The sequence below is a fragment of the Hakea prostrata genome, chromosome 3 (assembly GCF_041222555.1).
Source record: "Hakea prostrata isolate BN-2017 chromosome 3, UWA_Hpros_2, whole genome shotgun sequence".
NCBI lineage: Eukaryota > Viridiplantae > Streptophyta > Magnoliopsida > Proteales > Proteaceae > Hakea > Hakea prostrata.
This window is the reverse complement of record NC_142602.1, coordinates 14,812,290-14,825,046: the sequence shown is the minus strand read 5'-3', so window position 1 is coordinate 14,825,046 and position 12,757 is coordinate 14,812,290. Positions and strand designations below refer to the sequence as shown.

At 38.1% G+C, this 12,757-nt stretch overlaps 2 protein-coding genes across 4 annotated transcripts; one reads left to right on the top strand and one right to left on the bottom strand.

Moving 5' to 3' along the window:
• Positions 1–3,046: 3,046 nt before the first annotated feature.
• Positions 3,047–8,005, top strand: LOC149021073 (alpha,alpha-trehalose-phosphate synthase [UDP-forming] 6-like). Of its 3 annotated transcripts, none has more exons than XM_089149337.1 (4): positions 3,047–3,412; positions 3,846–5,951; positions 6,056–6,329; positions 6,422–8,005. In XM_089149337.1, the coding sequence occupies exons 2-4, from the start codon at positions 3,952–3,954 to the stop codon at positions 6,710–6,712; spliced, it is 2,565 nt and encodes an 854-aa protein (XP_089005463.1). In that variant the 5' UTR covers positions 3,047–3,412; positions 3,846–3,951; the 3' UTR covers positions 6,713–8,005. The 3 variants fall into 3 exon arrangements, with proteins under 3 accessions (XP_089005463.1, XP_089005461.1, XP_089005462.1); XM_089149335.1 differs by having other exon boundaries at positions 3,840–5,951; XM_089149336.1 differs by lacking the exon at positions 3,047–3,412 and having other exon boundaries at positions 3,428–5,951.
• A 530-nt stretch (positions 8,006–8,535) lies between these two features.
• On the bottom strand, positions 8,536–11,746 carry LOC149021072 (GTP-binding nuclear protein Ran-3-like). Its single transcript, XM_089149338.1, has 8 exons — positions 11,637–11,746; positions 11,471–11,540; positions 11,238–11,294; positions 11,037–11,154; positions 10,154–10,243; positions 9,880–10,059; positions 9,650–9,727; positions 8,536–9,013 (listed from the first exon to the last, which is right to left on the bottom strand). The coding sequence occupies exons 1-8, from the start codon at positions 11,637–11,639 to the stop codon at positions 8,944–8,946; spliced, it is 666 nt and encodes a 221-aa protein (XP_089005464.1). The 5' UTR covers positions 11,640–11,746; the 3' UTR covers positions 8,536–8,943.
• Positions 11,747–12,757: the final 1,011 nt, after the last annotated feature.

Below are 12,757 nucleotides of genomic sequence, written 5' to 3'. Positions count from 1 at the left end.
TTACAGTAGACATCGATTGATTGATTGATGAACAAATAATTTTTTGAGTGGTCTAATTACTTATAGATAAGGTAATGTTGTTGGTTGGCTAGTTTTTCCTGTTTGGTTTTCACACTAAATAGGATTAATATAATTGTCTATTATCTTTGAGCATGCCTTTAAAAGATATGGCCATGAGGTAGGGTTGGGGGGACCTTAAATTATTGGCCTGAGAATTACCCAATTCAACACCAAGAAAAATATTACATATGCTCTCTAAAAACCCAAACCCTGCAAACCCAGATGGTGATGGAACAAGTTCCTTTCCCATTATCTGATGCTCTTAGCATATACTTCTTCACCATTTGATCAAGTTTTGAACACTGACTTCAACCTTAAGACCATTATTCAAAGCCAGATAAATATACCCTTGGTTGAAAACTGAAGGCTGACAGTATCTATTCCCTTAAAAGATAATTAATTCTCTGTAAAGTAGTATATATCATTCTAATGGATATAAATTAAGTTAAGTGCCCATTAATTTTGATGCCAAGATTATCAAATAGGGGGCTAAGATAGCAACAAGTGGTCATGAATCATCAGAACAGTAAAAGCATAGCCAAGTGCTTAAGAGCAACAAAATACTTTATAGATAATGCTTCTTACTTCATCTTGACTGGTCCTTCAATATGCTTTTCCTTTTCAAACTACAAATTGGGTAATGGGTATCCATAAGCTTTAATTTTCTTTGCTTGGCTCTAAATTGAATAACCTAAGCATTTGATCCTAAACTTTGGATAAAAGTTGTTTTATTTGCTTTTCTAATTTTCGATCTCCATTTGTCATCTAAAGGTTTTGGCTGTTTTTTAATAAAATAATCTAACCTCAGCTTCTCAGAAAAATCCTCATTCATGATGAAATAAGGCATGATTCATACACATTTACAAATTCAAGCAATTAGTTGGGTTTTACAAGTAAATGGGTTTTGTCAAAAATCCACCTAAGTTGACTTGCAAGATATGATAATATCTCAGAATCTCATTGTCAATGGAAATTCGTTAAATTTGTCACTGTAGAGATAACAATTAAGCAAATTTAATTGTATTCATTAGTTCATTAACACCAAAAAAATAATAATAATCAATAGCTGTTTGAGGTCTTCAATGTAATTTTTTTAAAAAGAAAAGGAGAATCATATTTTGAGCTACCAATTGTCCATTAGAGAAAACTATCAAGTTCTCAGAAAATATAGTTCATTATATTCCAGTATAATCTTTACATCCATGCAAATTGGAGTTGAATAATTCGTATATGTAAACATGATTCATGCCTTTACTGTTTGTCGCTCTTCTAACTACAATAGATAATCATAAAAAAAATTAGAGCCCAAGTGTAATTATGCTTAAATTGACTGGTAGACAATTAAATCTAATTGATTTAGCATTTTCTGAATCAACTTTAGCCATTGAGACAAAGGCACTTAAAACAATTTGTCATACAAATGATTTTCTAATAATCTGATTAGCTTGTTTTGTATTTTTATGTAAAGAACTATAAAATTATTTGATTTAACAAAATATTCTCTTTAAAAATCCTCTTCACATTGGTAATCTAACTCTTTGTAACCTAATTAGAGTTTGACCTACTTGTGGAATCTTTTTATCTTTTGGGGGGTGATGCATGTGTAGGGCAAGTGCTGCCATTCTGATAAGTTGAAGCCTTTGATATATTCTCCAACAGCTTTCTAGGGTTCCATGCATTTTAATCACTGCTTAATTCATGCTTATCCAAATGGGTAGGAGTGCACTTAATTTTAATTAATTTTATAGATTAATTCAAACACTCTAATCAATTTTTTAATGCAGATTTAATTATCTTATCTTTAAACTGTGTTTAATTTGGGAGAAAGAGAAAAGGAAGGAAAACCAACGAATTAGATCTTGAAGGTAAAATGACCTTTTTAGACTTTCAACTGATTTATCCAGAAAAAGAAAAGAAAAAAAACTTTCAAGTGGGCCCCACTTCCTGTGGATTCTTCTTAAACTTCCACTATGTCTATCTTCTATGGGGACTTAGGGTTAGGAGATATTTATCTTTATATCATTTTATTTTAATACAAACATGTGGTGGGGGTTCATCGAAAACGTGGCTCAGTTTGCAAAGACCAACGCTTCCACATAGGAGGTCAGTGTTCGAATTCCCTCGGGCCAGGGCGAAGCCTTGCCTATATTAATTATATGAAAAAGCGCCTTGAGGATTTAGTCGAGCAAGCTGGTTTGGATGAAGCTCATTTTAAAATTTTTTTTTGTAGAAAGTTATTGAAGTAATGTAATTAGCTTTTAGTAATTTATGAAGTTAATCTCGTAATTAACCCTTAATTAATTAGGTTTTGTTGTCTACATCAGAATGCCGCGCGCGTGAGAGAGGGAGAGGGATTTCGTATCCATTGCCGCAATCATAGTGGGCCCCTACACACGTCGCAATTAAGAAATAAAAAACATATCAGATGGCTCTTATCGTATCTTATCGTGTTCGGACTTTAGATCTTAGTGGGCCCCACATGCTTCCACTGTTTGGCCCCACCTGGTCCGCATTTCTCTTCCTCCCCTGCTAAACCAACCAGCTGCGCCTGCGCCTGCGCCGATGTATTTAACAAGTCTAAAATTCAGGACCAATGAAAATGAGACACGTGTCCGCCGGATGAAGCTCCTTTTTTTTTTTTCAGCTTCAGCGCAGTATCGTTGTAAAGTCCGGTCATTCATTCAATCAAAGGTACCGTGGGTCCCACCTGCACCCTCTATAGCGCGTGCTTGTGGGCCCCACTTTGGCTGAGCTGTAATCAACAAAGAGCTTGTGTCGGAATGTATAGTGGCGGCTTATTATTATTGTTATTAATTTTTTTGCTTCTTTTAACGTCCTTCTGGAGCCAATTATCGGGCACTGCCACGTATGCTATTTTGAACAAGAGCCAAACCATATTAGACACGTGTCTGAAAAAAGAGTAAAGACAGCTAATATACTGTTCTGTGGGACTCTATTAATTGTAAATGTCCGTACTCCTGGACCGCTAAAGCCTCGTGGCAGCGTTTCTGCTCTGCTTCGGAAAAATGGATAGATTTTTTTTTTTTAATTCTTTTTCTTGAGTTTGAATTCATTTTTAGGAGGAAGAGAAATTGAAGAAGAAAAGTTATATAAATAATTTGATAAATCTTTTGATATTTTCCAGCTCCGTAGAAGAAATCCAGACAGAGGAGGCCGTAGAGTGTAGATTGAACTGTGTGTATGTATAAAACAAAGCTAACAGCTGAGAAGATAGTAGAGGTGAAGGTTGCTAATGGTTCCAGACAATTTGGGTCCTGGAAAGAAGTTGAGGTGATTTTAGGATAGGATTCTTGGGTCTTGTCCAGAAAATGGAAGGGGGTTTCTGGTGAAGGTAAATTTCTGAAATTTTTATAACCCATCTTGCTTCTCTTTTTGTGTCTTTTCTGTTCTGATTTGTATTGTTTCCTGGCTTTGAGTGATTCTGTTTGTTGCTGAGTAAGACTCATCTCAGTGGATAGTTGGCTGTAATGAGCTGAACGGAATTGATTCTCTTTCCATCTTTGAAGTTTGTAGAGTTGTATCATGTGTGGCTTGATTCAGTGTTCTGAGCTTCTTGTCCCTAGGAATTTCTCCCCCTCTTTTTTTTATCCTTTTTGGTTGGGTTCTGTTCACATAGTCATTTCTACGCGAAAAGTGGCTTTTTTGAGTGTTTGGAGTCAATGAATTCTCATATTTAGCTCTTGTGTTGAAGCTGAGTTGCTTTCAACTGAAGAATTCCCCTTTTGAGGCGTTTATTTGATGTTATTTTTCTTCTTTAGATACAGGAAAAGCTTCTATCTGGGTTCGATTTTTCATTATTTGGTGGTGCTCTGTGTTTCTACCGGAAAAAGTGAAGGTGGTTCTGTGTGTGGAGGAGGGTAACTAAAGACAATGGTCTCGAGATCATACTCGAATCTGTTGGAGCTCGCCTCCGGTGAGTCTCCATCGTTTGGTCGAATGAGCCGTCGATTACCTCGTATAATGACAGTTGCAGGTATAATGTCAAACCTTGATGATGACCCAGCTGATAGTGTCTGTTCTGATCCTTCTTCCTCCTCGGCACCCAAAGACCGTATAATCATAGTGGCTAATCAACTTCCAATTAAGGCTCAAAGAAAACCAGATAACAAAGGCTGGACTTTCACTTGGGATTCAGATTCACTTCTTCTTCAGCTGAAAGACGGTTTCGGAGAAGATGAAGTTGAGGTCCTTTATGTGGGTTGCCTTAAGGAAGACATTCACTCCAGCGAACAGGATGATGTGTCTCAAACTCTGCTTGAGAATTTCAAATCTGTTCCAGCATTTATCCCACCTGACCTTTTCAGTAGATTCTATCATGGGTTCTGTAAGCAACATCTATGGCCTCTGTTCCATTACATGTTACCCTTATCACCAGACCTTGGCGGTCGTTTCGATCGGTCTCTATGGCAGGCTTATGTCTCAGTTAATAAAATATTTGCTGATAGGATTTTAGAAGTGATTAACCCAGAAGATGATTATGTCTGGGTCCATGATTATCACCTTATGGTGTTGCCTACCTTCTTGAGGAAGAGGTTCAACCGTGTGAAGCTTGGATTCTTCCTCCACAGTCCATTTCCCTCATCGGAGATCTACAAAACGTTGCCCGTCAGGGAAGAACTCTTGAGAGCCTTATTAAACTCTGATCTGATTGGATTCCATACATTTGACTATGCCCGTCATTTCCTATCATGTTGTAGTAGGATGCTTGGGCTCAGCTACGAATCCAAGAGAGGCTATATAGGCCTTGAGTACTATGGCCGAACTGTTAGTATAAAAATCCTTCCTGTTGGCATCCACATGGGTCAGCTGCAGTCAGTCCTGAGCCTTCCGGAAACTGAAGCTAAGGTTGCCGAGCTCATAAAGCAGTTCACAGGGAGGGGAAGAATAATGATGCTTGGTGTAGATGACATGGACATATTCAAGGGGATTACACTGAAGCTCTTAGCTTTGGAGCAGTTGCTTCTGCAACACCTAGAGTGCCGTGGCAAGGTGGTTTTGGTACAGATAGCCAATCCAGCTAGGGGAAGAGGAAAAGATGTGCAAGATGTTCAGTCGGAGACTTACTCAACTGTGAAGCGGATTAATGAGACATTTGGCCGACCTGGTTATGAACCAGTCATCTTGATTGATGAACCACTTAAGTTCTTTGAGAAAGTTGCATACTATGTTGTTGCTGAGTGTTGCCTGGTCACTGCTGTTAGGGATGGGATGAATCTTATACCATACGAATACATCGTTGGCCGTCAAGGGAATGAGAAATTGGATAATGCTTTAGGATCAAGTCTATCCTCCATAAAGAAGAGCATGCTTGTTGTATCAGAGTTCATTGGGTGCTCTCCTTCTTTGAGTGGTGCTATAAGAGTTAATCCATGGAATATAGATGCAGTAGCCGATGCAATGGACTGTGCCTTGGGGATGGCAGATTCTGAGAAGCAGCTTCGGCATGAAAAACATTATAAGTATGTTAGTACTCATGATGTAGGGTATTGGGCACACAGCTTCTTACAAGATTTGGAGAGGACATGTAAGGATCATGTTAGGCGTAGATGTTGGGGCATTGGATTTGGATTGGGGTTTAGGGTTGTAGCCCTTGATCCAAATTTCAGGAAGCTCTCAATGGAGCACATTGTGTCTGCCTATAGAAGAGCTAGAACTAGAGCCATTCTTCTAGACTATGATGGCACTTTGATGCCTCAGGCTTCCATAGATAAGAGCCCAAGCTCTAGATCAATTGAGATCTTAAACAGCTTGTGTAGAGATAAGAACAATGTCGTATTTCTTGTCAGTGCTAGAAGCCGCCAGACTCTGAGTGAGTGGTTTTCGCCCTGTGAGAAGCTGGGAATTGCTGCTGAGCATGGGTACTTCCTCAGGTGTGTGAACAAAATTTATATAAAATTCTGTTGTATTTCAGGCTTTTGTTTACAATATGAATTAAGTAGGCCTTCTTTGAAGGTTAACGAGTTATTTGTTTCAGACTAAGCCGAGATGCAGAGTGGGAAACATGTGTACCAGTAGCTGATTGTAGTTGGAAGCAGATTGCAGAACCTGTCATGAAGCGTTACACCGAAACAACTGATGGTTCAACTATTGAAGACAAGGAAACAGGGTTAGTGTGGTGCTATGAGGATGCTGATCCTGATTTTGGATCTTGCCAAGCTAAGGAACTTCTTGATCATCTTGAGAGTGTCCTTGCAAATGAACCAGTATCTGTAAAGAGTGGGCAGAATATTGTAGAAGTTAAGCCACAGGTTTGAGGTCACCTTCTGATTTAATTAAAATAATTTGCGACCATTTGGGATTCTGACCATGAACTAATCCTGATTTGTTTGCATATACACAGGGGGTGAGCAAGGGGCTTGTGGCAGAACGCTTACTTTCCACCATGCAGGAGAGAGGAATGGATCCAGATTTTGTTCTCTGCATAGGTGATGATCGATCTGATGAAGACATGTTTGAAGTGATTACTAGAAATATGGCTGGATCATCTTTAGCTTCAATAGCGCAAGTTTTTGCCTGTACTGTTGGTCGCAAACCCAGTAAGGCCAAGTATTATTTGGATGATACAGGAGAAATTGTTAGATTGATGCAGGGGTTGGCCTCTGTATCTGATCAAGCACTTGGGGATTCATAACACCACAAATCAACGGCAACAAACCAAGGTGCATTGATTCTTCTTTTCATTACCAACTTGAAGTTGGGTAATTGAATCATCCTTTGAATTTCGTGTGCATCATAGTTGTTGTAAATTGTAGTGTTAACAAGAGAATCTGTTTCTTTGAGTATTTCACCAGTGTTTCATGTCATCCAACAGAACCTCTGTAAATAGTTGTTCATATCATAAAATATTGCGTATGTTCTTTTGTTGGCATTGCAGCTTCTAGACCTGGGGCAGGAAGATATCATTGAAAGCAAAAAAATTTCCTTACCATCAGAATTGAAATGCCTCTTGATATTCCATGGCCATCTTTGTAATACATGTCTTTAATTTATATTGAATTTATGCCTGACACTTGCATGCTTCTGTTTTTTCTGTTTCTTTGGTGACTGAGATGTGTCCTTACTGTGCTTCGTAACCCTTCTGATTGTCCAGCCACATGAATCTTCAAACAGGTCTTCTTCTGCAGTTTTGGTTCATGGATAGGGTGCTGTTAATACATGTCTAGTGGTTGCTTATACCTTTAGTTGTTTAATGTCAATTTACTAGACATAAGCAATGACTTACCATGCTTGTCATAAACCAAAGTAGTACTAGTCATTCTAGTCCATACTCAACTCCATGTATGATCATTTCAAGGTTGTGTTGTTCGGGTTACTTCTCTTTGGATGACTCAACCAGTGAGGGGAAATATTTGATATTAGCAGAGGGGAGGAAAAAGAAACACAAGGGGGGCAATATCTGCATTCCTTGTAAAATACATTCCACTTCAGAGAAATGTCTTGGATTTCCCATGCAATGAAACTCAAAAGATGATTTTCTATGTAAATTATGTTTCACTTTCCAGGTAAGCATTTGTATTTCCTTTGCATCCAGTTGCAGTTACCCACAAAAAGGGATGTGAAATTGAACCATTAGAGTGGGATTTGGGTCTAGGGTTGGCAGCAAAAAGTAGCACATTTGCTTCTTGATGATCTTTTGTTCCTTGAAAAATAAATTGATGGATGTGTTAATGAATGCGTGCTGGGATTGAACGTTCTCTCAGAGTCAGGAACATAGTCCTCCTGTTGGCAGATCCTTGCGTGTTTGGTTTCTTAAGAAGTGATTTTGAAGGAATACACTTAAAAGGGGATAAGCTTATGTCTTACTGATTTTACAACTAATTGAAAGGAACTGCATGAACACCTGGCTTGCTTTATGTGTTAAAAACCCCCAGATTTGACCAGCGAAAGAGACCTTTCTTCAAGAAAGTCTGATCTTATGTTCCTATAAATATCTATTAGCTAGGCATTTCGTTCGTTGGTAAGCAATGGAGACTAAAAAGTTGTTTCTTTTTTCGCTTTAATAAAGCAAACCATAAAGAGTGACTGATCATGTTTCCAAACTTGGAGCATGCTGGAATTAGTCAAGCCAATCAAATCTGGGTTTGTACAGTTTATAATGTTTACGTAGAATCTGGGTGATTTTCTAGCAGATTCCCTGTGGGAATGGATCAACGCACTGGGTCCAACGAAAAATTAATGTGAAACAAGGAATTAAAGAGATTACATTGCTTATGGAAGCATTATCTGAAAGACTCGTGTTGATCATACTTAGCAGATTGCCAGGACTACATCGAGGTTGATTTAATCTGACAACCAGCAGTTGATTCTATCCTTAATGGCAAGGTGGAGTGTCCCTTCCAATGCCTTGTAAATCTAATGAAGTAGCCTAACACGGATGACCTTCTCCCAACAGGAAGAAACAATGGGTGAATTGCAAGAAGTGGGGAACCTGAGGTTTAAGGGATGTATTGCAATTTGCAACTGACTTTTCGGATGAACTTTATATTAACGAGATTCTGGAAAAACAAATTTCTATAATGAGAAGTTTTGGATTAACAGATCCAAAGTTGAGAAAAAAAAAATTCTAAACCCATGTAGCATTACAAAACAAAAAAGATGACCTCTATACTTGGATCACTAATGACAATGTAGACTTAACTTTCCAACTACCGACTATAGAAGAGCTGGAAACTAATATCAGCTCTCCTCATATCAGGGAAAAAGCCAATGATGCATACATTCAGGAACACACACCACACACAACCTGCGAATTAGGTGGAACTAGAACAGCCCAACAATAAATTTAGCCAGACCTACCAACACTCAAGAGGGAAAGGAAACGGTGGGGTGTTCGGGAAGGAAAAAGAAGACAATCTAGACATTCTACTCGAATGCATCATCATCGTCATCAGGGAGAGGCTGTGCTGCAGCAGCCACCAACTCAGCTTCATGCCTACAAAATCCACCAACAGTTCATGTTAGCATACAGTAATAATCATAGTAACTTCAAGGGAAGGAGTTACAATAGTACATGCAGTTAATAAACCACAAAAATAATTCATTAGCAACATTCAATTTGATAACTGCACTGTTTTTTAAGTCATTCTATCAACAGGTTGGGCTTAATCTACCACCATTTAGAGTCTGAGTGTTGTGTCAAAATAGGATCAAATATTCAGAATCTATAATTAAGTTGTTGGAAATGGCCTTCAAGCAAAAACCGCACTTAAACAGATGAATGTAACGTGGTTTCTTATCTTGTAGATTTGTCAAAATGAATCCCACTATGATTTCCGAAAGAAATGCATGAGACAAATCCAAAGAACAAGCCTATTTTTGATTATATAGATGTCTCACAGACAACCAACCAGCTTCATGTGCTGATCCTCTGGAAAAGAATATGGGCCACACTTGTGAATGGGGCTGCAACCCTAAAACCAAGAGAAATTCTAAATGCAGACACAATACAGGCATTATATTTGTAAAATTAATAGTGTTTCTTTATATCCACATGATGGTTTTGGTTGTCAAGACATTAACAATCAAATTAGATAGAACCAATGTACAGAAAAAAGGAGTAGATACTCACTGTTCTTGTGTTGCCATGTCTATTTGAACTTCAGGTGGAGCAAGAGCTGGAGACTCGACAAAGTGGAGGTTAGCATCTCTGCAATCCATATTGAATTATATTATATCTTGGCCATAATATTTGACAAGTGGAAATGGACCAACCTATAATTGGGGGGGGGGGGGGGGGGGACTATAGTAATAAAAATAGTAGCTGTGGTAGAAAAAAAGGGCACATTATTTTGACATTACCCAGCAAGTTTTCTAGCAAGATAGAGGAAAGGTTTCTCAAAGTTGTAGTTGCTTTTTGCTGAAATCTCGTAATATTGGAGATTCTTCTTCCTGTGGAATGTAACCTGCTTTGCTTTCACTTGTCTGTTCTTGACATCAACTTTATTTCCACATAAAACAATTGGAATATTCTCACACACCCTATAATCAGGAGCAGATAAACCAATGGTCAGAAAATTGACAGTACATCTTGAGTGCGAGAACTTATGAGACAATGGTGTGCTTCTAGGTTTACCTGCACAGATCCCGGTGCCATGTAGGAACATTTTTGTATGTTAACCGAGCTGTGACATCGAACATAATAATGGCACATTGTCCGTGTATACTACAAGGGCAAAAATTAAATTAGGAAATGATGGATGAAAACAAGAAAAATTTAACTTGAATGAACATTGCTTTGGGTTGGGGAAGTTCTAGGAAGAATACTAAGGAACCACACACAAAAATTCCACTCATGTTCCAGACCTACTTCCTTTACTGATGACTACTGAAGGGTGTGAACTCTAAAAGACTGCATATAATACTTTGAACTTCAATCTATTATAACATTCATTCTAACAGGAATAGCAGTAAGAGATTCTAAAGTCCAAGGGATTTCAACTCCGAGAAATTCAACCAGAGCCACAGTATATGATAAACGAGGAATATCCAATTAAAAAAGTTCTGTTCGGAAAGACAGCGGGTTGCTTGGACGGGACTTCTTTTAAGAAAATGGATACTCAGTAAACAAAATTGCAACCACTTTTTCCCTTCACAAGCAATGCAATGCCTAATACACATTTGACAAGCAGATAGACCATTGTTTTGGGCATGCAACATGTTTTCTATCCCACATCAAGTTCAAAAAGTTTCAAATCAAATACAATACAGAAAGTGAGAAAGCTTAATCAGAACATTCTAAGCGACAGCCATTCATCATATTCAGAAAAGAAAATTTTCAGTGAAAATAAGGAACTAAAAAAATTAATCTGGCGGCGAGGTACCATATCTAACAACAGAAATTCTCAAAGCTATTTCCACATAACATTAAGAACCTGCACAGAATCCACATACAACATAGAATTTTCACCGTAAACTAGTAGTAGCAAGGATTCATAAGCATGACTCCAATAACTTACTAATATCCGTCTCTCAGTCCACCAAATTTCTCTTGGCCAGCAGTGTCCCAACAATAAAACCGGATCTTTCCACAGTTGGTGAAGAAGTCCAACGGATGAACTTCGACACCAATCGTCGCTGCATTTTCACGAAAAGATCATGAGACCAATATTTACTCAGACTAAAGACTAACAAAATTATCGAATCACTCGAAGACTTACGCTCATATTTTTTCTCAAATTCTCCAGTAAGATGACGTTTAACAAAAGTCGTCTTTCCTGCATCGACATTGGACTCGCTTTGTTAGCTCAAAATTCAAACCAAAACAACAATGCCAACTCAAATAAATTCAGAAATTCAGAAAATCCCATCGAATCTTGATTTAAGAAACCAAACCGAAATAAATACAAGACAAAGGAAAAAGTAGATCCTGGATAGTAAAATCCACGGTTACCTGTACCGCCGTCACCAACGATGACTAGCTTGAAGCTTGGATAATCGACGGTTTGCTGGTTCGGAAGCGCCTGAAGATAGAGCACAAAAACAGAAAATCATCCAAACGATGAAACTGAAAACCCTAATTTGAAAACCCTAACGAACATCGAGAGTAGAAACGTTACCATTCGATTTCTATCCTGTTCTTGTTCTTCTTCTTGGGAATCAGTAATGTGAAAAAGACACTGCTGGAGACGCGTCTCTTGCTTCTGGAGATTTGAATTGAAGGAGAGAGATTGGACGAGCAAAGTATATAAAGAGGTAGGTTGTTGGAGCGCCTAGATTTCAGCTTGCAATTGACGCGACTTTATATGCCGTCCGATTAGAATCTTTACTCGCTAGCCTTTGTTAAACTCCATAAACTCTCAACCCCGGTCTGAAGACTCGCAACCCAGTTTGGCACGTTAAACCCGGTCCATGTAGAAAAAACGCTACTGGTCGCGTTAATCTTACGCCTAGACAAACGATGGGTTACGCGACCTGTTCAGCGATCTCTTTTTTCTTTTTCTTTTTTAAATAAACGACTTTTTTTTTTCTTTCCAATTTTATGACTTTTTGTTTGTGTAACAAGGAGAAAAATCTAGATCATTTAAAGAAGAGAATACTTTCTTATAAAAAAATATATATAGAAGAGAATTCTTTCTATCTTACCAAAAAAAAAAAAGAGAGGATACTTTAACGTTTCTTATGTTTGGTTGGGATGAAAGTAAAAGTTGAAAAGTTACTCCCTATTTCCTGGAAACCAAATATTAATAAAATGAAGATACTCTTCAATGCAAATTTTTTTATTTTGGGGGGTTATTTTTCAGTAATGTAAGATTTATTGATTGATTATTTCATGAACAACATATAATTATTTTAGTGTTCAAGTTTTAACCAGTAAAGCTTATAAGCTAATTGGAAGACTCAATTTGGTTTCCTATGTATTTGGCGGACTTGACACAGTGAGAGTCGAGGGGAAGATTATACACATGGACCCAGACTTCCATCTCCTTTAAAGAGGGAATGGATTTACTCTTTCAGGGTATACAACATTGGATTGGCAATAGAAGGACCACATTTAGCATTTGGATTGGCAAAGGTACTCGGTGTGCAGCGACTAAGGTTGTTTGGCAATGATGCAATGCTTCAATGACCAGCTTTTGATCAATTGGCTTTGGGTATCCATAGTGCGACAATCCCTACACTTTCCTCATTCATCGGTTCTTCTTTCAGTTTTATTCCTCGTTCAAAGAATAAAGAGGCA

Bases quoted from the DNA above. Each gene is read 5' to 3' on its own strand.
- LOC149021072 (XM_089149338.1), bottom strand. The intron at 11,295-11,470 runs GTAACCGTGGAT...ATGTCGATGCAG, and splicing joins CGTTGGTGACGGCGGTACAG to GAAAGACGACTTTTGTTAAA. The intron at 9,014-9,649 runs GTGAGTATCTAC...TGGATTTTGTAG, and splicing joins GACATGGCAACACAAGAACA to GCATGAAGCTGAGTTGGTGG.
- LOC149021073 (XM_089149337.1), top strand. From the start codon at position 3,952: ATGGTCTCGAGATCATACTCGAATCTGTTGGAGCTCGCCTCCGGTGAG. The intron at 5,952-6,055 runs GTGTGTGAACAA...TATTTGTTTCAG, and splicing joins GAGCATGGGTACTTCCTCAG to ACTAAGCCGAGATGCAGAGT. The intron at 6,330-6,421 runs GTTTGAGGTCAC...GCATATACACAG, and splicing joins TTGTAGAAGTTAAGCCACAG to GGGGTGAGCAAGGGGCTTGT.